At 38.5% G+C, this 24644-nt stretch overlaps 1 protein-coding gene across 4 annotated transcripts in view; it reads left to right on the forward strand.

Annotated features, from left to right (window-relative positions):
• LOC139450626 (protein Fe65 homolog) overlaps window positions 1-24644 on the forward strand; it is a 121078-nt gene that overhangs the window by 64057 nt on the left and 32377 nt on the right. For all 4 annotated transcript variants that reach the window (XM_071232412.1, XM_071232411.1, XM_071232409.1 and 1 more), the window contains 3 exons: window positions 17022-17577; window positions 17982-18138; window positions 24489-24570. In XM_071232412.1, the coding sequence (XP_071088513.1) occupies window positions 17022-17577; window positions 17982-18138; window positions 24489-24570 (795 nt within the window). The remainder of the gene's footprint in view (window positions 1-17021; window positions 17578-17981; window positions 18139-24488; window positions 24571-24644) is intronic.

The following is a 24644-nucleotide window of genomic DNA, read 5'->3' on the forward strand; positions in this document are numbered from 1 at the left end:
CCTTAAAAGTACCATTTTTTTAATTTTACCTCGCAAGGGAATTTAGTGTGAAATCCAAGATAAATCCAAGATAAATCCTTTGTGAGTGAGTGAGTGTGTGATAACATGATATTGTGTTTAACAGATTTTGTTTCTTTTATTAAAGTATCCTTTTTTGGGTGATGGCACATTAAGATTTCATCTGGGCTTGGAAATACTGTTTGACGTTAAAGCGGTAACAACAAGGTTTATTAATCAAATAGAATTTTGTTGAAAAACAAATAAACGATCAGAAGGTTGCATGAGAAATTGTGGGTACAAAAGTGTTATGATGAATAGCTTAAACGTTACAAAACTGTATCAGGTCATGTTGCTCCTGACCAAGAGGTTTGTTGAGCGCAGATAGTTGATGGTCACATTGTAAATTGAGTTTGAGAGTGAATTCCAGATTGAATATTTTTGTGGAGATACAATGATGAAATATCAAGCTTATTAGTAATACATTACCAGTCTTCCAGCATATCCAGTGACATAGCTGTAGTTAAGTACACTTTTGAATAAAAACACTGTTCCTGAACTTCCCACCATTACATTAATCATAATCTTGGTTGTGTTGTTTCATACCTGCATCGCTTCCGTGTTCTCAGTTATGATAAGGAATTACTGCATTGTTTACATCAAAACAGACTTTCAGTTTGACAACGAAATATGATTGTGTCCTTATTGAGGAACTATTTCATACAGCGCCATGACATCACTGACTTCAACTATGGTTTGGGCACAAACTTTCTAACCTTGACCTTTCTCTCTGTTGCTATGGAGATGGTACTTAAAGTATTTATTGACTCCTCTTCAGATTACATCTGTGGTAATAAATAGAATATAACACTCGCTTCAATTTGATATCAAGTTTATGTCCCTTGTGATATATACTTTTCAGTTTGCACTCGGTAAACCTTGATCAAACTGAAAAGGATTTCGCTCAGAACATAAACTTAATAATAAATTAAAGCCTGTGGAAAATACAATAATACTGCTCAAAGCAACATAAAACCAAACTAGCTCACTCACGAACTCCCATCCTTTAATATAGACTTAAAGCTTGCCTCCTTTGCCTTTGACCAGGCATTAACTGAATTGTCAGTGAAACACAACTTGGAGATGATGGCACTTCTTCCACCCCACATAACCCCACCCCACCCCACCCCATCATATCCCTTGATGGCAACAGTTTCGTGAAAAATGTGTCTCCAGTGGGATTTGAACCCGCAAAGTCTGAACAAAAGGCTAACAAGTGTAGTCTTCTGCCATGATGACATGAAAGAAACTTAATGAAATTTACACCTAAATATGTACTTATCAATAAATAGTTTATTTATAGTTGAACAGAGAAATATGTGTTTTATACAGTACAGTTTGTGTTATTCTGTGAATTGTATGTACGATTGCCTTGATCAGGGCTATGTTTGCTGAAAAAGGGCCCATTAACATGGTAAAGTAATACTTAGGTGATTGTGTGCTTGCCCCGGGACATGCATTTCATAACCAGAGTTGCCAAAGAGCATGGTGCACCTATAAAAGACTCAGGGTACACATTTCACCTGCATCACGCAGTGTTATCACGGTTAAGAGTAGAGTTCTTGAATATCTTTTAAAAATCGATCTAAACAATGATGTTTAAAAATGTTAGGTACTTGCGTTCCTTGAATGTTGGCCTTGCTTTAAGTTGGTTAGTCCATCCGGACGTTGGTGTCTAATCATAGAACTCTAACTGTTTTGTAATTAGACGCCAGGTTCTCATGAACTAACCAATACTTAATGTTGTCATATTTCTAAGATGTTTGGTGCAACAGGACCGAGACTGATGTAAGTAGAGTCTGTGGTTCTCCGACAAAACATATTTGGTTGCACTAAATTTCTAAGATCTACAAGGAAAGTACCGTGTGTATTCCTGGAGCGGGAAGTGCTGGCTTGTGTTTCCTGTGTTGCCTTCAATGGTGTAATTGGTAGTTATCACTGTCCAGGAACGACCATTCCATACTATTGCAGACACGTCAATCAATCAGACCCCGACTAATGTAATAATGCCAGTCTTGTCAACTGTTCCGGGTAACATAGACGCCCAGTTGAGTCCCAGACTTATATGTCTTTAAGAGTTTTCTGTAACTGTATATATATGGTTGTTGTGAGTCACCAATGTTACGCATAGTCTGGCAAAGGGATGTCTTCTGTGACTCCTGGTGTTTTAAGGTTATGTGGAAGAGACCGCCTCCGTGGTCTTGTGGTAGAGCGTCCACCCAGGGAGCGGAATGTCCGGGGTTCGATCCCCGGCCGCGTCATACCAAAAGATGTTAAATGACGGTATTTGTTGTTACCCTGTCTGGCCCTCGGCATTAAGGGGCTAAAACAAGGACTGGTCGGCTCGGAGTCAGTATACTGTGTCTGAGTGGGGTAGTCATGTTAAACTGCGGCATGGTATCTCAGAGGGCTAGCACTATAAATCGGCATCAGACCAGACTAGTACAAGCAGCTACACACACACACACACACACACACACACACACACACACACACACACACACACACACACACACACACACACACACGTGCATGCACGTCGCTGTATAACTGCAATAATCTTGGACGCGACGTTAAACCCAATTTCACCTTACCTTACCTAATATGTGGGAGATGAGACAGTGTAGCTCAGTTGATGGTAGGGCTGGGACGATACACCAACTGTGCAATCCGATACATATCAAGACACCTTGGTCACGATCCAATACGTATCATAATACTTGCATATGTTTTTATCTGTGGGCCCTAAGACAGGATGGCCTAATACCTGATTGTTTGACTCAACAAATGTTAATAGAATAGGTCTTCAGCAACCCATGTTTGCCGTAAAAGGTGACTCTGTTTGTCGTAAAAGGCAACTAACGGGATCAGGTGGTCAGGCTCACTGACTTGGTTGATGCATGTCATCGATCCCAATTGTGTGGATCGATTCTCATGATATTAATCACTGGATTGTCTGGTCCAGACTCGATTATATACAGACCGCCATCATATAGCTGGAATATTGCTGAGTGCAGCGTTAAACAACAAAGCAACCAACCAACTAATGTTATCCATCAGTAATAGGTATGGTATGATGACAGCGATACAGCTAGAAATAAGTTAAGAACCACCTGATTGTTTCATTTTGCTATGGTCACACTAAGGGCTGGGACGGGTAACTCGGGTACCAGGGTCGGGTGGGTACTGAGTAGGATCCGGGTACCCACAGGACTACCCGGACTCGGGGTTAGTCACGTGGTATATTGTTTAATAGCAAATATTATCTAGAACTCTATGGTTACAATACAAGTCACTAATGTTCGCATTTCTTTCTGACTATGCATCCATTCCTTCTGATTTTTCATATGGTTGAATAAAGATATAACTTAATTCAACTTCAGTGTAGGAATGACCAGATTGTTTAATACACGTATCTAAATACGTTTTGCCAGGTCTTTCCTAAAAATGTTCCCAATCGGACATTTTGAGACATCTCCTGATACCTACAGTGGGTACCCAGGTAGGGTCAGGTAATAGGGGGTGGGTACCCGTGTAGTAAATTTGGACTCGTCCCAGCCCTAGTCACACTGTCTACCAAGACAGATGAACCATTGTAATACGAAACAATCAGGCGGTCATTACCTTATTTTGAGTACTATGTATAACCCTTTCAAGATGCACATGTAGCAGAGATCGATGCTTTCACAAATATTAACAGTCAGCATATTATTTACGGTACTCTGTAATTAAATTCCCCTTTGGCATGCTCCAGAGAATACCTGCACGTATAATCTTGGCACCGTTATGATGCAACAGAAATAATTATATCGTTGGAAACAGACCTGAGCTGTTTTGTTTCCATTACGTCATATTTGCAAAATCTGTTTGATGGAATTTTGTAATAATTCATTCTGAAAGTTATTAATCACCTGTTCAAAAACATCATGATGCATAAATCCTGCCTAAGGCTCCAGTTTTTGTAACAATTCAATTTGCACGCAATCACATTTTATGTCAGGATCTGAAGATTTCAACAGCTAGTCCTTTCTTTCTCCCTTGTCCATTCCTTCCTTTTATTGGTCCCAAAAGGAATTAGAAAATATGATTATGGAACAAAATGATTTTATGTAATTATTGTCAAATGGATGTTGGTTCTATGAGAATCAAACAATGTTGAACAGACTTTTGGCATTTCAGTTTCATAATCACGACAGAATTGGTTCTTGAAGACGTTAATCCATGCCGATAAATTCTTTACTTTGGTTGCAAGTTCAAAAGACTCTTTAATTCCTTATGGTGTCAGGGAACTGTTGTAGGATTCTAGACTAAACTAGATCCCCTATTACTTTCATTAATTTGATACCCTGACCTTTGAAGAACTTGTATCAATTTCCTTTATTCACGGGTTAGTTTCCTTTGTCAACATTGCCACACAGCATTGTTCGAAATTGAGCATGAGAGTCAAGGGACCTTGTCAGTGCCCTAATATTTAAACTTAGGATATTAGGGATCCCTAGATTCAAATACTACAGAAGCAGATTTCAAGGACCCCCTTCTTTCCTCCTCTTCCCAGCCCATCCCTACATTCCTGCGCCCACTAGTTCCAAACACTGCATAGTATCGAAATCGATCCTCTTCACACAACCGTGTTGAAATTAGAGGAATTTCTTGTTTTGTCTGCTCTGCTGTTTTCAATCTTGAGGGTAGACTTGAGTAAATTGGTCTAAAGGCAACTGATTTTATGCTCACAAAAGCTTTACCGAACACTGAGCCTGGCAGCCAGTTGTCTCTTGGCTGATGTGTTGAGCTGGTGGAGAGCCAATCTTTCTGGCACCTGAGATATATGGCTTACTCTATACTACTCAACATTTGCTTAGGACCAAAATAGTCATCCTCAGTGAAGCGTGTGGTCCTCAGCAACTGCTGAGTTGTATATATAGCCATGATCAATAGAATAGTACTTGTTTTTATCGGTTTGTTTCTTTTATGGAAAAGCTACAAAACACACATATGTTATCCTCGATTATCTATTGTGGTATATCTCCATTCTATTATGATAAATATCCTGGACACACTCACCAACAAAACTTTGTTTCGGAAGTGACATCAGAATCTCAGTCTCTCCTTCTACCCTGTGGGCTTGCATTATGAAACTGGCATTAGTGTGTGGCCCACAAGTGGCATGCAAACCCGTGAAGATCCGGGGTAGAATTGGTCTTCAGCAACCCATGCTTGCCGTTAAAGGCGATTATGTTTGTCGTAAGAGGGGACGTATGGAATTGGGTGGTCAGACTCGCTGACTTGGTTGATGCATGTCATCGTGTTCCAATTGTATGGATTGTTTTCTCCAGACATGATTATTTACAGACTGCCCTCATATAGCTGGAATATTGCTGAGTGTGGCGTTAAACAACAAACAAACAAACAAAACATGTGGCATGCACATCACTTTATGAGTTCAATAATGTTGAACATGATGTTAAACACCATTTCACTAGCACCTCTTGACATCAGTAAATACTTAACAGTATGTGTTCATTCCAAAGTGAGTGAGTATTGTTTTACTCCACTTTTAGCAATCTTTCAGCAATATCACAGCTGGGGACACCAGAAATGGGCTTTACACATTGTACCCATGTGGGGAATCAAACCTGGGTCCCTGGCATGACAAGCGAACGCTTTAACCACGAGACTACCCTACCTCTTTGATTCCACAGAGCTGGTGTGACCTTGTACACATCAATACATAATACTTCTCATCCACTGTTTGTATGGTCATCAATTGATGTCCGTTGTCTAACTCATATAATGTCTGACTGAAAGCTTTTTTATTATTTGAAAGTATTCCCGTTATTTTTCACATAAAGGTATTCCTGGAGTTTAATCTTGAAATTGTATGCCTTCGCTGCTTGTTGTATTGATCAATTGCCCAGACTGGCACTGCAATCTCTGCTGAATTTCTTGTTGATAATATTGTTAATCTTCATATCATATTGTACGAAACAGGGAAATGAAAAAAATCACCATCGTGTACCTAGATAATCAAATTTTCCAATTTGAATTCTGACACTTACGATTTAAGTGTGTGTGTTCTTTCCATGAAAAATCTATATCTGAAGAAACATGTCACTCTTTTTGTGGCGAAGGGAAACAAACCAATTCATATAGTGCAGTTGAGGGGGGAAAAGTGACGAAATGAATCATTTCCCAAAAAACTTGGATTTGAATATTGTTCAGTTACTAAGATTTGATTAGATTTGCAAAATGATTGGATTTCTTACAAATTCAATTTAAGACATGGTTTCAGGAGTACACCCCAATGAAGGTGTAATGGCCCTTTGGCTGGAAAAAGTTTGTGTTTTGATATTGTGATAAGTTCATTGCCATGCGCACATGGTTAAAAGTAGACATCAATTCAATAAATTGATAATGAACAAAAAGGGTTATTTACCGAAAATAAATTTTCTAAATATTGTTTCAAGTGATAGGCATTCAGTGTTGGAGAGAAACATGGTTAAATATGGTGAATACTTCAGGGCTAAAAATAAACCAAGAAAGACTACTAGCTCAAATAGTGAAAACATATAGCTAAACCCCCAAATTGTTTGAAATTGTACTAGCCCTTAGGATACCTTTAACATTAGCAAGCCTCGTCCATGCTGGCGGGCTAGTGCTAATTTCTATCCCTGAACTTTAAAGCCTGTGATAATCACGGGAGAACATTCAGTGTTCAGAAATAAGGGAGTCCTGGGGTCCTTCAGGTCTTCTCCTGGATATTTTGTTTAACCTTGGCACTTTAAATCTTTTAACATTAGGGTTATGATAACTTACATGGATGGATGGATGGTTTGGTGTTTAAAGCCGCACTCAGCAATATCCCAGCTATATGACGGCGGTCTGTAAATAATCAAGTCTGGACCAGACAAACCAGTGATTACTATCACGAGCATCGATCCACACAATTTGGATCGATGACATGCTTCAACCAAGTCAGCCAGCCTGACCACCCGATCCCATTAGTCGCCTCTTACGACATGCATAGTCACCTATTACGGCAAGCGTGGCTTTGCTAAAGACCTATTCTACCCCGGATCTTCACAGGTCGATAACTTACATTGACTAACATACTTTTAATTTATTTTTGAATTGCTCTTAGTCAGTTCACTATATACACCTGTGGGGACGCTAGTTGAGAAATCCTCATCAATCTATGATGGTCATAAGAGGCAACTAAATTGATCCGGAATGTCTCATCTTACCCCTACGACATGGATTGTTGTCCGCAATATCAATCACTCGATTGTCTGCACCAGATAATTTACGAGCCGCCATCATGTAACAGGAATATTACTTCATTTAGCATTAAACAATAGACAAACAAAACAGAATCAGTTGTACAATTGGAACTTTGGATAAGTTAATTGTGCTGCTTCTGTCAATTTTTTTCTAAAGACTACACAAAGAATTTTGACATTCTAGGTTACTCTTAAACAAAAACATTCAGAACCACAATTTTCTTCTCTCTTTTTTTCTTTCTCAGAACGTTTTAATGCACGTATCATTACACTTGGTATATATACCTTCTCTAGGCTGGAGCCCTGCTTGGAAAAGGTTCAAGTGGGAATAAGTCAAATGTCAAGGTCATTACCAGTTTATCAGTCAGGGTTACCTCTGTACTGGCATGACCCTTGATGTTTGCATACATGTATCTTTACAAATTCTACCTCGTCTATCGGTGCTGCTATTTCCATCAAAGGTCATGTTATAGTGAAACACGGCTGCATTTGTCAGTATTTGTCCAATCCTGAGACTTGGGTAACTGTTGGATTTTAGGAGTTGTCATGGTCATGACTACAGTCAACGTATGAATGTAATGTTTTTGAACTGTAGGTAAATGTTGGTCATTGAGACTTTAGCGCTTTGAGGAAATGGCACAAACAGGACTGCTTCAGGTTTTTTTAGCAGATAAATGCAAACACCTTCCCTATTCCCTAGAACCATGCACATCTCAGGCACTGAATTCAGGAAGTTATTATTAGGTTCCATGTAAAATACATCACACGACTAAAATATTAATCTTAGCACAGTCGTGTGATATAAATTTGTATTAACAGAATATGATTGTCAGCAATCAAGTTGGTTTTAATCAATATTGTTAGCTGCAGTGAAAGTCACATATTTGAACTGTAGACTTTATCCACAAGAACTGTGTGGTAAATTGGATAAGGGTATTCTAGAATTATTTCCAGTAATGTTTTATACCATATCTAGTGATTTTCCCCTGAAATAGGGAATTAGTAATTGATTTGAGAGTGTCCTTGTAGCCATGTATTGACTCTTTGAAAAAGGGTTATTTCCAACCATAGAAATGCCTACAATGATGGCAGTTAAGTGAAGAACTTGGGTATGAGAATGTTTTTTAAATAGGATATTTCAGCTTTGAAGGTTGTTCTTGTTGATGAGGTTCAGGTAGAGTTTTTTAACTTTGATGTTAATAGGATTATGTTTGTTCAGAAAGATGTAATCGTTTTGATGTTAATGAGTAATTAGATTCAATTGCATTTGCAAGTTTAAGAAATTATAAATTTATTTCTTCTCCAGTATCACTGTGTCAAGTCAGGACTACAGAATGTTGCAGTCTGAAGTAAAAACATTTTCCACTACTTGGCCAAACTTGGTCCTTAGCAACATTTTCAGTAGATTTTAGTGTTATCATGTGGACTGTTATTAGCTAAGTTTACTGGATCAAACAGAATTTAACTAGACTCTGGCTTCAGACTACTGGCGAAAGTTGCTGAAAGTTGTGTACGATTAAGACTAAATGGAAAGTTACAATTGCAGTTTTCTTAGACAAGTATAAATAATAATTTTATATTGTTTTGCTTGTTGTTTTGGGAACTCCCACTACATGCTAGATCGTCAGTATTGTCCCTTTTATGTCTCCGAAGATCTTCTATAAGGCATTTAGGTTTTTCTGTTGGAAGACAAAATATAACCAAAAAATTGTTCCTCCGTACAGTTTCTCAAATTTACACCGTTTTGTAGTAATCCATTCCATTTTTAAAGTGTCTCTTTCTCCTCCCCCCCCTAATATCTTGCCAGGAACAAAGACCAGAAAAGTGTGCTCTTATTACATTTACTGATTTCTATAGCTTAAGATCCTTATTGATTCTGAGTCTATTCTATGATTCATAAGGCTGATGTAATTCTGCCAATATTTGCAGAAACAAGAATATCAGTTTAATCCTGTGTGAGCCAAGTATCAGGGTTCTTTTTCTTCAACACGAACAATCTGAGTCGTGTTAAGAGCATTTCAAACAGTCCAGTGTTATCGATACTCGTCTTTTTCATGCACAGGGGTTCTTTTTCACAAGCTGAAGCTCTTAAACTTCCTCCGAATACATCTTGCAGGAGCTTACTCACAAATGCAGAGGGTGTTTAATGCAATTTATGTCGTGATCCTGTCGTCTCGCTGCGCTGCCTCCATCCCGCAGTAATTTTCAAGCATTCATTACTTAGAGCCCCTTAGGGACGCAAGCAGTTTCGATTCCACCACTGTGGATTTCGTCTAAATGCCTCGCTAGTCATGTATGAGAATTGCGCGAGAGGTGCACAGGTTGGTTTATTGTCACTCAAGGCTGTAATAATACCACCGAAAGTGAAAGTCAATCTCCAAAACAGATTCTGCTCAGTCACAGGCTGAAGGGCATCGTAAGGCTTCTGGCTTGCTACAAAGGTATTGATTTCAATGTTAGTCAAGCCACAGGTACAGAAGATGCAACAGTTCTGTAACCTGATTGGCTGGTGGTGATGTCAGCCGTTGTACCAGTCAATTCCAAACTGTCTTCACTCGTTCCAAACTGTCTTGTCCCTCCCTCATTCGTCTTGTTTGATTTCACCCGACACACTTTTCCCCAAGGAATCGCCGCCTGCTTGCGTACCGTGCCATCCATTGTAACCTCATGGTGACCATTATTAAAGAAGCAATCTCGCAAAGGGTGGAAGGCTTCCAATCTTTCTCTTTATTAAAGGCAGTTGAAGCTGTGATCTGTCAAGACGATGGAAGGTCGAAGTGGTTGTTGAGAAATGGACGCTCTTTCGGCAGTGACCTGGTCATCAAATGCCCATGGCTGTCCATCATGAAGGCGTTTCTGTCAATTCCTGATGACATCTCAAATAACTGATGAATAATTAGGTTTTAACACCTTTCTTCCTGAGAGTCCTTGGACAAGCCTGATTTACAAGAGCAAATTTGCCGGGACTTTTTGAAGAGTAACCAAGGCTTCAAGGGTATGGGCCGCTCTTCAAATACATCCGAAGCGATGTAAAGAATTCTTACCCTTGTTCACTCTGTAAGTAAAGACCAGCAAGTTTGTGAACAGTGTTCAGAGTTTTGCTGCTGGGTTGGGCTGGAGTGAAACTGAAATTTACTGGTGATGAAAGGGTCATCATTGCAAAGGAATTGGCTGGAGGTGACAGGGACATTATTGTAAAGGAATTGGCTTGAGGTGTCAGGGACATTATTGTAAAGGAATTGGCTTGAGGTGTCAGGGACATTATTGTAAAGGAATTGGCTTGAGGTGTCAGGGACATTATTGTAAAGGAATTGGCGGGAGGGGACAGGGACCTTATTGTAATGGACGTCCTTTTTACACCCTTATGATCAGTATCAGTTAGTGTCAATTGATAAAATAATTATCTGTAAATATATATACAGCTAAGTCTGTATTCGGTGTATAGCATATGACTATACAAGAGAATAAACACACTTTCAGAAACCTGGAAATTGTGAATTTTAAATCCTTATTGTTTAGTGAATGAGGGACTTTTATTTTCTGTTTTCATCTATTTTCTTTAAAAACATCCAGCCCACACATTAGAGAAAAACACACCTTTCTTATCACTTGTGAGTAAAAGAAATAATAAGCAAATAATAGCAGGGAGTTCTAAAGATACATGTCTGTCGCCCCTGGGCAAAAGTAGAAACTAAAAGAAGTGTTTGTAAAAGACAGTGAAGGATGTTTGTCTATTTTTTCCAGCAATGATTTAGATACAGTAAAACATCACATGCTGTACTTTTGCATTCAGATTTGTGATAAGATTTGTGGCAACAGTATCATTCATACATAGATACTTTGAGTCTTGAAGAGTTCTGGGCCCCGATCCTCAAAGCAATCTTAGCGCTAAGATGATCGTAAGCCTATGTTAAAGTATAGGACTTTCGACCACCTTAGCGCTAAGATGTTAAATACATTTTTATATTTCCTATGCTATTTATCAAGAGACTGTCAGAATGAAAATCTAACCACCTATATCTAATGTAGTTATCCCCATACAACACAGAACATCAAGTTGCTCAAAAACAGTGTTGTACTAATTTTTCAAGTTCGGACTACATCCTAAGCATGTTAAAAAAAACAATATGTCATATAATGTATTTTGTGTTTTTGATTCCTTGCATACAGCTATCGTGCAAAATGATATTTTCAAAAAAGTTCAATTTGATCATTTTATGCAGTCAGCTTGCTATTTGTGTGTCTGTTTTAAAACCAACCCATAGAAACTCGAGGTAATTTAAATGAAGAATTTTCAATTGATCAGTAGTTTACGCGCCTGTGTTGTTAAACGTGATCTGCTAATTAACAGTGACACTTGCATCTGAGAGTCACCATTGATTCCTGTAGAGTGGGCAGCAGGGCGCCCAGCATGCTTACCGTTTTCTTGTCGTTTTGGGATCAAGAGTGGGAGTCTTTCTTTGGCTGTAACATGATGTAAATAGTTGTCTAATCCAGCCTGTCACTCACTGAAAACAAAATGGCTGGCACTTTTGTGGTCATTAGCTTTGTGGATGACAGCTGAAATGGCAAAGGGAAGCTTGAAGCTTATTTGGAACAAGTTTCATGCCAGCCATCTTTGTTTTTGACATGTAAAGAAATGTACCAGGTGTTTTGGGCTGTGATGTTGATTTATTGTGAATTTCTTATGCAAATTGTCAGAATGGCTGGTGCTACATGCTTACCGTTTTCACGAGCACCTGGTTTCATCACTGATTGTCATATAATTTCCACAACTATTTGCCCTGAATGTCAAATGGAATCTGTTTTGGCAGAAAATCTAGGCCGGTTATTCTCTTGTGTTGACAATTTATATTGTTCCTGTGCTTCGCACTGTGCAGAGTTGTGTCCCTTTTGCTAGCCGGAGCAGCTGTTGGTGGATTCCTTAAAACCATTTGGGGATTTCAAGAATTATTTTGAGGCATTATCATTGTGGTAAAGTACATTATGTCACTCACAGTTAGGAACAAAATAGGTTTACATGATCATTTGTCATGTATTTCCTCCAAACAGGGTTCAAACGTAATTTCCCACCACAATGTATTAAGGGTTGGTCAAGGGATCCATGTTTTAAACCATACCATGTGTTATAGATATATGGAAAGCTCTTGGGAAGGTGCCTTCAAACAGCACTCACTCACTCACTCACTCACTCACTCACTCACTCATTCACTTTCTCACTCACTCACTCACTCACTCACTCACTCACTCATGACAATTGTCAAATACCCCTAACACTATGCTGTCTGAGGAAAGATCAGACCTTGGGCAGTAATCTCAAAACATATTCCAGGGGGAAAATATAGTACAAAGAGTTTTAAAAAAAAAAAAAAGATTAAAAGGTCCATACACATACATGTAAGCTTTCCGAGGTGAGCACAGAACGTTTCCCCAAGTTCCTAATACATTTTTGAAGACTTTAGTGTATTACTTTGTGACTGCATACTATAAACTGGTAATTTAACCTATTTCAGGGGATTCATCTGGGGTCTTCCCATACGTCCCTGAATCCAAAAATATTTGTAATTCCTGGCTGTTCTACGGATATAACTTTACACACTCTATTTCACTTTCTTGAAAACCACCAACATTATTACCCTCACCATGAATACTGAGTGAGTGAGTGAGTTGGGTTTAGCACTGGTTTTAACAGTATTCCAGTTATATCACGGCGTCCATGAATACTGTCATCAATCTCATCCCTCATCACCATCCCCACCCTCAACATCATAACCATTATCATCACTTCAACATTCTTATTTCCATCGTCAATATAACCACCTCCACCATCACCATCATCTCCGCCCTCGAGATCATCGCCATCATTCTCTCCATCTTCATCAGCATAACCGGGACAGGGGTGGCCCAGACATCTAATGTGCTGCAATTTGCTATGCAGAGTTGCAGCCTTTTGGAACACTAGGAACCTATGATTGTGGGTTCAAATCCCGGATCGCCCTGATTATGTTTCTATGTTTGTCAGCATCATACCCATGCTCGTTGGTTTTCACCAATGGCAAATATCTGAGATGTGCATCACTTCGGGCTTACCGCCTACAGTAAGCTAACTGAAGGCAGGATATACCGTATTCAACGTAATAAGCGCCCAGGGCGCTCTCAAAATTAGAAATGGGGGGCTTTAATAGAACGTTATTTTGGTGGAAAAAAACAGCCTTGAAAGATAAATTTCGTGGTTTATGCTGACAGCCTGAAATGTTTATATACGACAGATATATTTTTCCAGAATTTAATTGCGTATTATACGCGAATAAATAAGTCTTTTGTACATTGATCAATTGGAAGGGGTGCTAATTGGGATTGTTCACCAGCAAATATATTAGTAAATATCGTCGTGGGCGCTTATTACGTCGAATACAGTAACTAGAATACTGTTCAAACAGCATTAAATCCACTCACTTATTCACTCACTCACTCACATCTTCTCCTCCCTAACCATTTTCTTTAAATTTTTCTCAGCTGCTTCAACATTGCTAAGGAAGTAGAGCTGCAGAATTTCTGTCGACGAAGCCTTCCTCTAATCTCAACACTATCCTTAATTCTAACAATTTTGCGTATGAATGCAGGTGAATCCTAAATGAGTTGCTTGTCCACACAATTGAACAGGATAATTATGTGCTTAATGACATTTTGTCAGTTTGGAAAAACGTAATATTGCCTGCAAGCCCTGTGCTAGATCAGCATCTCAGCTGAAGCTCACAAAGCTACCCAGTGATGCAGACAGGTCTAGGTCTGGCCCTACATTATAAGCCCTGATGAGATTGTCCTGTGTTGGAGTGGGCCTGTTCTGACATTATTGGCCACAACCTTGACAGTTAACATGAGTTATTACGACAGGCTGTATATCCATGCCAAGACAAATATAGGTTTAAAAACAGTCAGCTGGCATTTAGATGTGATTTAGCTTCATTTTGGTGTCAATTTCTGATAATGTAATACGCTTTTGATGACTTGTTCCGAAACACAGGCCTTTTTCATTGCAGAATGTCTGTTTGGGTTTACTGCAATGCTGTTCTTATGTGTCAGATTGGTTTCAATGCTTCTTTGTGTGGATGCATGGTTTATTGAAATTGTTGTGATTAAAACTGAATCTGAACTTTTACTTTTGGTAATTACTTTTATTTCTAGCTCACCTGACAGAAAGTCAACTTGTCTGAAATATTGGTAACTGCAGCATGACAAAATTCACTCACTCATTCAAGTGTGGACAGGCGGAAGACCTTCCATGTTTAAAAGAACATCTATGAAATCCTCTTTTTCAAACATTTTCATGTCAAATTTACTGTTGCTTTCATTGCACACCCATTGTTTCTGATAATGTCTGAAAGTCCCATCCCTATTCCAACCATTGCTTCTTGTGCTTAAAACTCTTGGGAAGAAAGTTTGTTTACATTAATGTATTTGGGCGGTCGGTTAGTCCAGTGGTTAACACGTTCTCTCATCATGCCGAAGACCCAGGTTTGATTGCCGACATGGGTACAATATGTGAACCCCATTTCTGGTGGCCCTGCTGTAATATTGCTGGAATATTGCTCAAAGTGACGTTAAACCGTACTCACTCACCCACTCACTCATTTGTGTATTTATTTCTTCTTTGCTATTTCATGAATGGCATAAATTCTGTCACTGCACCATGAAATTCAAATTACAGACTGAAAGGCAAAATTTGAATACGATAGCTTGCCCAGAAGTTTCTGCAATTCCTTGCAATCATCAAGACACAAAAGCTTCTGGAGTGGCCGTGGAGATCTCATGAAGTGCAATTCCATGGTCATCATACTTCTTTGAGGACAAGTGACACATTAGTTGTGACTGAGTGACTTTTATTGTCACATGGTTAATCCCTCTCTCCTTCAGGAGCCTATAAACCATAGAGGGTTAAATGTAATCTGACTCTGTGAGTCATCCAATGGTCTAATACGTCCTGCAGTGTCGTTACAGAAACACTCAACTTGTCATTTCGTCCGACCTGTTGTCTATTACGCCATCGCTAAAGGTGAGCAATTTCACGCTCTTGGCTATAAATGACCAATCGGCGCTTACTCACTGGGTTTCACGCTCGTGTTATCAGAAATTGTGTCTATTGGCTAAATAGCCAAAGGTGACCAAAGGGAATAAAACCAAAATTGGCACTGTAGCGGGCTGAGAAGGATGTAAGAGGAACACTCTTCTGTTCAGTTAGAGATTTGTTTTGCTTTGGTTCGATGGTAGGATGTTATGATTGATGGAGGGAGGGACAGGGGGAAAATATCAAGTTCATTAATCATTGAAAATAGAGAAATAAACTGGAGGAGAATAGTGATTTAGGATTACCCATTTTCAGATGAATCAGTTGTGCTCTTTAAATTGGAATGGAAATCCATCGTTGTCCAAAAGGATTCATTTTAAAGTGTCATTTATTATCAACGGCATCTGTCTGTATGAAAATAGAGCCAAACCTTCTCATCACCAGCACTCTGGTTGGGCCTTTGATGTGTTTCTTTTTATGGTCAGCTTGTTTCGATAGCTGTGACGAAAAGCCATATGTTATTGCAGTCACGTTTGTGGCAGAGTGACCTGACACTTGACCCAAGTTCTTATAAGAATCGTTGACATTGGTTTAGAAAAACATGACCGTGACAAATTCAGAGTTTGAAATTTAAAGAAATGCCAGGCTGCCTGAGTACCCAGAGATTTTAGAAGCTGTAAGCCCTGACTAAACTCTTCAGGCCCTCATTAAAAAGCTTATTGTGAAAATTAAAAGACATGTAAATTAAAGCAGGCCATAAGGGCCCATACAAATTTAAAACTACGGGCCTGGGACAAGATCTACCTGTCACGGTGTATGGGCAAGCGTTTATCTGAACACTGGTGTAATTTGTGCTACTGGTGCTACCTAGGGCTCTTTGCTTTCCTATTATCTATTTTGCAACAACACCTCGGGATGGTGCAGTATTGATTTGATAAAATCTATCTTTGGGATCATGAATTTTTGCAGTTGAAGGACAAAATGGAGGAGACGAAATAAGTTTCTTTTTTAGCTGGTATAGTTGGGGTGCTGTCAGTGGTGTCACTTACACCTTTCAAAGATTCATTTTGGCCCTGCCCTCTGATTACTTGATGGAGCTCATTTAATATGGTTAGGTTGGGTTTTTTCTTCATGTTGGAATTTTTAAAAAATTTTTTATTGAATATCGCTTTCTTCATGCTCGAAAGCTGGTTACCCTGAAATCGTTTGAAAAAATAATGCATACATGTTTCTTCCCTCGAGGAACTGTCACAGATATGTCTTGTCAGATTCATACAAGCAGACATTAAGATTTTTCTGTTTGCTTTTTATTCCATCTTGTCAGAACTGGAGAAGAAACATGTTCAATATATTCATCTTTTTCGCATGCCCTGCAGCAATTTCCAGGCAGATATTCATATAATGAAATGGTATTCCACCATAATCACGATGTTTTTTTAGGGATGCATTATTTCTCTTACGGTTGATCTTCTCCAGAGAATTCAGACCAAATCTTACAGCAGAGCCAAAGGATGATAAACAAAGATGAACAACTTACTTTATTTCAGGCTATTAATCTTTTATAGGATTAGACAAGGTTGCTGGCGTTGGTATGAAGCTTCATTGAACTGGTTTATTTTCAGACTCTGATGCCACCTATCTGAGTTTTGCCAACCCCAACTACCATTTTGAAGATCGTCTCAACTCCAACCTGTCCAACAATAACAACAACAACAACAGCCAGGATGAAAACGTCAATAGCGAGAACGACAAGAACCTTACCCTCACCGACACCAAGGTGACCCTGAACCGGAAGAAATATGCAAACATGGACTTATCCGACATGGGCATCATCACCAGCCCTGTGAAACTCCTCTCCCCGGATAAAACATTCATTCTGGATAAGCTGAACTCGCCCGACAGCGATGAGAACAGTGATGATGAGACGTATGGGCGTCGCCACTTTGATGAGACAGATGACCTGCTGGAAGGGAGCGAGATCAAGGAGGACGATGAGGTCACCTGTTACACCAACATCCCTGCCAAGCCGAAGGGGTTCATGGGGTACTACTCCCTTCTGGAGGCCAAAGCGCGTGAGCGGCAGACCACACAAATAGACAGCCCTGACAGTCCTGATGATGGCTTGGATGTTGTAGAAGATGAAGAAACCCCTCTGGAAGAAAAACCTCCTGAAGAAAAGTAAGAAATGTGCCTTATCCCCAAATGTCTCTATGATTTGTTTTCACACGTGTGTGAGCTAAAATCTTTGCGACGAAAGGTTTTCTGTAAATCCTGATCACTTGTTTTCTTGGTCTAAATATTAGACTAAAAGAAACTGTTCACATTTGGGCAGTCATTTCTGCTCCATGAAAAAGAAAAGAGGCCATGACTAGCATAATTATTTTAAAAAGTAATTGTTCAAGAAACAATTTCAACTTAATTTTGATACTAATCACAGGAGCTAGGTGGTTTTCAAGAGTATACGACCCAGGTCAGATTGCATAATGTTTTAATGTTCTGGTGTTCCCTGCCTAATATAGCTGTACATAGTTTTTCTGAAATAAGACTGAACCTGACACGTTCATTCATTGCTGCTTGTTCAGGTTCGAGGAGAGCACCATGATCAACTCCCCTGACTCCAATGACAGTGGTATCCAGTCGGACGCCCGCTCAGACGATGGTGTGAGTCATGTGTCCGGACCTGTCCATGAGGATGACCTTGAGGTGGACAAACCCCGGAAAGATTCTTCAGAGGAGGAGGTGAGATGTTCACTTAATCAACAAACCTTATGATGATGTTGAATTAATTAACCTTATTATCAGCTGTGCCCAAAATGCTTTGATACAAAACCCTTTTAAAAATTACCATGTATCAGAGTCAATTGTCCTTTCTAGACAACTGGTACTACAAATTGATTTTTGTTTGTTTCACATAGTTAAAAATAGTGTTGACAAAAAGGTTAATAAAATTTAGGGACATGACAGTATTAATTGTTTACAAAGACTGATTTTGTCTTAGGTCTCCTGTGGTTGACAACGGTACAAGGATCTATACCGAAACGTTGCCTTTACGGTATTAAAGAAGTTGTTTTCCATAAATTGTGTCTACTTTGTCATCCGTCAACTTCAAAGTAATGCCTCTCCTGTGCAGATGATGATATCTCAAGAACAAATTTTTTAACTCTCATACTTTAACATAGGCTTACGATAGTCTTAGCGCTAAGATCGCTTTGTGCAAGAGGGCCCAGGACAGTGTCTTAACACTCCATATAAGAGTAAATTATGTTTCACTTTTGTTTGGCTTTTGGAATTAGACATTTTTTCCATTCCAGAAATAATTTTATTGAAATAAAGAACAGTGAAAATATTTTGTAATTTAAATCTGTATAATTATTCCACATCCCAGCAGTTTTCTGGCAACGGTCGTCAGGCAAATTTGTCATCAATGGCAGAGGGCTATATAACTCAATAACAACAGGCAAAGATGTCAGACAAATCTGCAAAAAATGATGGCCGACTTTGTGAATGTTTTCATATTCAGTACAGATGTCAAACAACAGCTAAATTGTTATGGTTAATTACCCCAAGAATACCTAGTCCTTTGATTAATCCTTCAGTCCAGTCTTCTGAACAGATGTTATTGTTCTTCTGAATGACCATCTCCCAAATCATCAATTACAAATTACTGGTCCCACAATGGCTCATTTGTCCTTAATCTAGTCTTACCAAATTGATCGTAATTAATCTGCAAAGTCTGGTTATGGGGGAAGTTAATTTCCTACTCGTAATTGTTGATTTCCACATGATTAGACATGAGCAGTGTGTTGATCGGATCAATTAGTGATCCTCGGGAACATGAAGTGAATATACTTAATCGTTGGTTTTATGACAGATGTATCGGATGATGGTTGTCTCTTTGGTCATTAAGGGATGTTTCAATAACCACTGAGATGTACAGTGCCTAATTGTAGTGTTTACAAATTAATTTATCATACCTCCATGTCAGAATGAGATGTAATTGGTCCACAGGATCTTTATAAATACTATGTATCCTGCCTTGGAGGGAAATAAATTTCTCAGTGGGAGAATAAATCCCTTATGCCCTGCCCCGAACAAGATTTCTGATAGGCTGAATAAATCCTTTATACTCATCACGCTTTTTACCCAGGTCAATGAAAGTCACGTGACATAACACAAGTTAATCTTAGTTCAATGGAACAGCAGTTTTCTGTAAATTTTGAATTTGTTTTAATTCTTTTATGTACAATGTCATATTAAAACATGATAACTTTGTTGTAACAGTATCACTAGGGGTACATGTGGTTTTTTGCATCCCCCTTTAGGTTTTAGGTTACGTACCCCTTGTGATACTGCTACAGCTTATACATGTATACAACACAAGTAATAGGCATTTGTATATGGAAGCCTTTCCCGGCCAACAAGTTTCATGTTCATGTATGATAGAGTGATAGATAGAGATAGGCCTAAAAAACAAATGTCCCCAGTTTCCCAACCAAACCTAATTTTGAGCCCACACAACCAACCTTTTATTGTGTTTTAAATCTCTCTCTCTCTCTCTCTCTCTCTCTCTCTCTCTCTCTCTCTCTCTCTCTCTCTCTCTCTCTCTCTCTCTCTCTCTCTCTCTCTCTCTCTCTCTCTCTAGGTGGTACGGAGGCATGCTTCTCTTTTCTCTCCCTCTCTCTCTAGGTGGTACGGAGGCATGCTTCTCTTTTCTCTCCCCCTCAAATGAAAATGTCAACATCTAAACGGCAAATTGTGCAATCTAGAGGAGCAATTTGGAGTAAGAATTAAAGATGTTTTTCAAACATATCTCTTGTTATTTAAGCTGGATAAATAATCAAACTTAGTACAATGTTCCACCTTATCCTACAATTTAATCATCATAGACAATAGGTCTAGCTTAATTTCGCAAATCATAAACCGATCAGAATTTGGACAGCCAGAGGCCATCATTCTACCATTTGTTTTCCATTCAATCAGTGGAAGGAAACACATTATTCTAAACTGGCACATTCCAAGTTCTCTTACACGTTCGTGGAACATAAAATGGATAATATTCAGTTTTTACCAAAGCATTGAATTTTTGCTAACTATTACTTCAATCCTGCTTTCCACCAAAATAACTGCAGACTAATATCAATACTATATTCAGTCCCAGCAGTGTTAAGTAGCACAAAAAACGTATTATCTAGTGCATGTAAGTTCACCTTTGTACCTTTGTACATGATTGGGCTGCTTAGTGGTTGGAACTTTAAAAGAAGAAGTGTTTTTGGAAGTTTATGTATGTGTAAAGGAAGTTGTTCTCACTCACCTGTCGTGTCATACAAATTTGTAGTCAGTTTTTTTGGGAAATGTTGATGTTCGGAAAGTTTTTTAAACTGCTTTCAAGATTGTTTGAAATTACACATATTTTTCTGAAAACAATTGAACATCCGTTGCTATATCTTTGGTTAATTTGCTCCCAATTTAAAGGATCTCACGTGGAACAAAGAGAGGCATGATATAGGAAAGTTTCATTCCTAGATTCCTTGAAGGGTACAAATTTTATTATTGAAATAAAATTTTTTTATTGCTATCTGACTTCAAAAAATTGCTTTGAACAAGATTTTCTAAGGGGCTTTGAGATGTAGTTGTGCCGCGACATTGAAATATAAACTTTAACTAACTTTCAGTAACTTTAAATAATATCTTTCATTTGACACCAGAGTATGAAATGACTGTATTGTTTCTGTTGTTTTCAAGTATTGACAGATTCTGTTTTGTTTCAGCTTTTCAGTCTATGTCAAATATTTTGAGATTATTTTATGATTATCAAAGAGTACTACAAAAAGGTTTTAAGCCTTGCAATACTGTTTATGTTTCTGTCACCATTTTCGCTTTTATTCATCGGATGATCGGTAAACCAATTAAGGAAATGCAAGGCCCAAACAGTATGGAGGAACAGAGAAGATGACACTGCTTCAAAAGAATGTGACATACTTTGGGGGATGGCCGTAGGTTTTTGTGACCAAATTTGAGGACAGATCTGTCACTGTTAAAGAAAGTGTTGGCTGAACTGTTCCAGGATTTAGAGGACAAATGGCCCTACATCTTGTCTTAAGTGTTTCCTTTTCTCAAAGATCATGAAATATCACCTTCTGGTGAAGCTTGAGATGGAGATGAAGTGCATTCCACAATTAGACCAGCAATTCATCGTATAGCGAGAAAGAATTGGTTACATTTCATTTGTGTAGGATGTTTGATGAATTAACAGGGATTAAATATAACTGATTTTTGAGAATCCGTTTGGGTTTTATCGTTAGTGATACACTAAACCACATATATAATGAACAGACGGATATAACGAACTGTTGTTTTTTTGTCCGAACATTTGCTGTATATATGCTTATAATGCAATATGGCTACAACGAACTAAAATTACTGGTCCCCTTGAGTTTGTTATAACTGTAGTTTACTGTAGGTTTGAATGGATTGTTCCCATCAAGCAATAATGGGTGATATCCATCTATCAGAAGACATGATTTTATATATGATTTCAAGTTTTCCAAATCATTACATTATCAACGAAGTTATTTCTTCACCTACATTTGATTTCACCAACAGTACCTGTATATCCGACCTCCTCCGTGGTCTAATGGTAGAGCGTCCGCCCGGAGAGCGGAAGGTCCGGGGTTCGATCCCCGGCCACGTCATACCAAAAGACGTAAAAAGATGATACTTGTTGTTACCCTGTCTGGCGCTCGGCATTAAGGGGCTAAAACAAGGACTGGTCGTCTCGGAGTCAGTATACTGTGTCTGAGTGGGGTAGTCATGTTAAACTGCTGCATGGTATCTCAGTGAGCTAGCACTATAAATCGGCATCAGTCCGAACTAGTACAAGCAGCCCCACACACAGGTGCATGCACGTCGCCATATAAGTGCAATAATCTTGGACGCAACGTTAAACCCCATTTCACCTCACCTGTATATCCTTATAATGATGTCAGGAATAAGACTGTGTGGCAGGTGTGGATGAAAATCAAATAATTATTTTAACATGATGTTATATCCTAATAATATTGTACTGTCAATCACCCTCTATCTTTTACCTGAAGATTTTAGCACTGATTGAATTTTCAAACTAATATTGAATAGTTTTCGTTCAAAATCAATTATTGACATTGATTATAAATATGAAACAAATCATTTCCCCAGTATAAGGCGACAAGTCAATCATCAGTACTGACTGATCGTTGGACCATCACTGTTGCCCCACACACGACAAACTAATCCATTACTTGTAAGGGAACAGGATCTGTTGGTGCACTTTAAGTCAGGACAGTTCAAAGAGTTCATTTTAGTATCAGAGGATTACGATATTTACTTGTATATTTAGACTAACATATAGTCTCTGAAATGAACATATCATACAGAAAATAAAAATCTAATAAAAAGGGAGCCCAGTGATTCTCTTCATTTTTCAGAGTAATCTAAACTTGCCAAACATTATAGACTTGCATGGGCTGTAGTTGATATAAATGTATCAGGGTCTGTAAGACAGACTATTGTATATTGTGCACCCCCATTCTTGGGTATTAGGTTTTGGGGGAAATTCCATGTGTTGTGCATAATCAAAAATTACATCATATCGCTTCAAGTGAACAAACAAGAGATAATATAGTTGAATGAAAATGTGAAATTTGCTGTATGACACCACTAGGCATGATGATTTACCCATTTTAACCCTGATCTACCAGTGATTCAGTTAAAAAAAAAACAGTATGATAACTGAAAAGAATTCTAGTGCCCTGATAGGAAGAAAGTGTATGTGAAACTATTACTTTACCAGGAATAATATCTTCCAGTATCATGCTATGTTAGTTGCAGCTTTTACTACATATATTTGAAAATAAAATAACCATAAGGTACCATCAGGAATAAATGACTTTCCTCAGTAATCATGATAATTTTCAGAAGACATGCATACAGTCTGTATCGGTTTCACTGTGCAAAATAGTGGTTTAGATCATATGAATGGATCTCTGAAAGTCAGTGTTGACACCAGGTTTTTACGAAAAGGGTAAGCATCTCCTGCCCTGCCGGTTGGACTAGTACAAACAGCTTTTACTGGTAAATTACTAAGAGTTCTTTCAATGCCTCTAAAAAATCTTGTAAATGATAAAACTTAATTTCACACTCTGTTGAAATGGCTGCCATTTTCACCTACGGTACCAGTATCTAAAGTAGTTTCCTTAATCTTAGAAACTTTTTCATGAAATTCTTTTAAATGAAAAGAGTTCAATTTCATTTATTTCAAAGACGCATTAAGGGACTTACACTTCATCTAGCAGAAGGTAGCCAGGTGTGTTAAAACAACAAAGTTTTCAGGAAATAACAGAAAATCTTTTGACATGGATCATCCACAAACGCCACCAATTACACCTCATTATTCAAGAGAAACCGAACATGGCACTAGGAACAGTAGTTACCAATATATGTGTTCTTAAAGAACATAGCCATGTTTTCGTATGTCCTGAGTGAAATATTGAATCTAAATACAATTAGGCTCGGTGCGTTGTCAAGCAGACATAATGAGTCTGTGGAGACCTCGACTAACGCTCCTGTCATTTGTTGTTATCCTAAATGGGATTTAGATGTTTATGAGGATTCCAGGCATGGTGCCAAGGGCAGCAGACCAAAACCTTGATGGACATTTACCCTCGTGGAAACTAATCAGTCTAATTTAAATGTTGATTATGATATTTACCTTAGCCTATTTCAGGCTCTCGGACAGGTTGTGGGCGAGGAATTCAAAAATTGCATTACAAAATGAAGTGAGACTCACATTATCAGGATGTGAGTAATCAAATGGTGGGGACCATATTCTTTTCACACTGTTAATGTTTAATTATGTCTCTGGTAATGTGGATTGTTTACCCGAAGGGAAAAGGATCTTAGGGTGGTGCAGAGTCTGATGTTGATGAACAACTCTGTGATAACATTCAGTGATAGTGATTATGTGTTCATGAATAATTCAGTGTTATTTAAGATGTTTGATTTTAACAATTTGAAAAATGGAATTTTGATGTTCATTGATATGTTTCTATTAGGCAAGCACAGAAGAGTCTGGTACCAGTGAGTCGGAAGAAAGCAGCTCTGAGATCTTGCCCCCTGGCTGGGAAAAATGTGAAGGTGAGGAATTATGATTCGTATTAGAATACCAACTACCACCATGAAGGACATTTTTATCCAGACATGAAATACCA

Source organism: Haliotis cracherodii, unplaced genomic scaffold (assembly GCF_022045235.1).
Source record: "Haliotis cracherodii isolate W230 unplaced genomic scaffold, xgHalCrac1.p SCAF_8, whole genome shotgun sequence".
NCBI lineage: Eukaryota > Metazoa > Mollusca > Gastropoda > Lepetellida > Haliotidae > Haliotis > Haliotis cracherodii.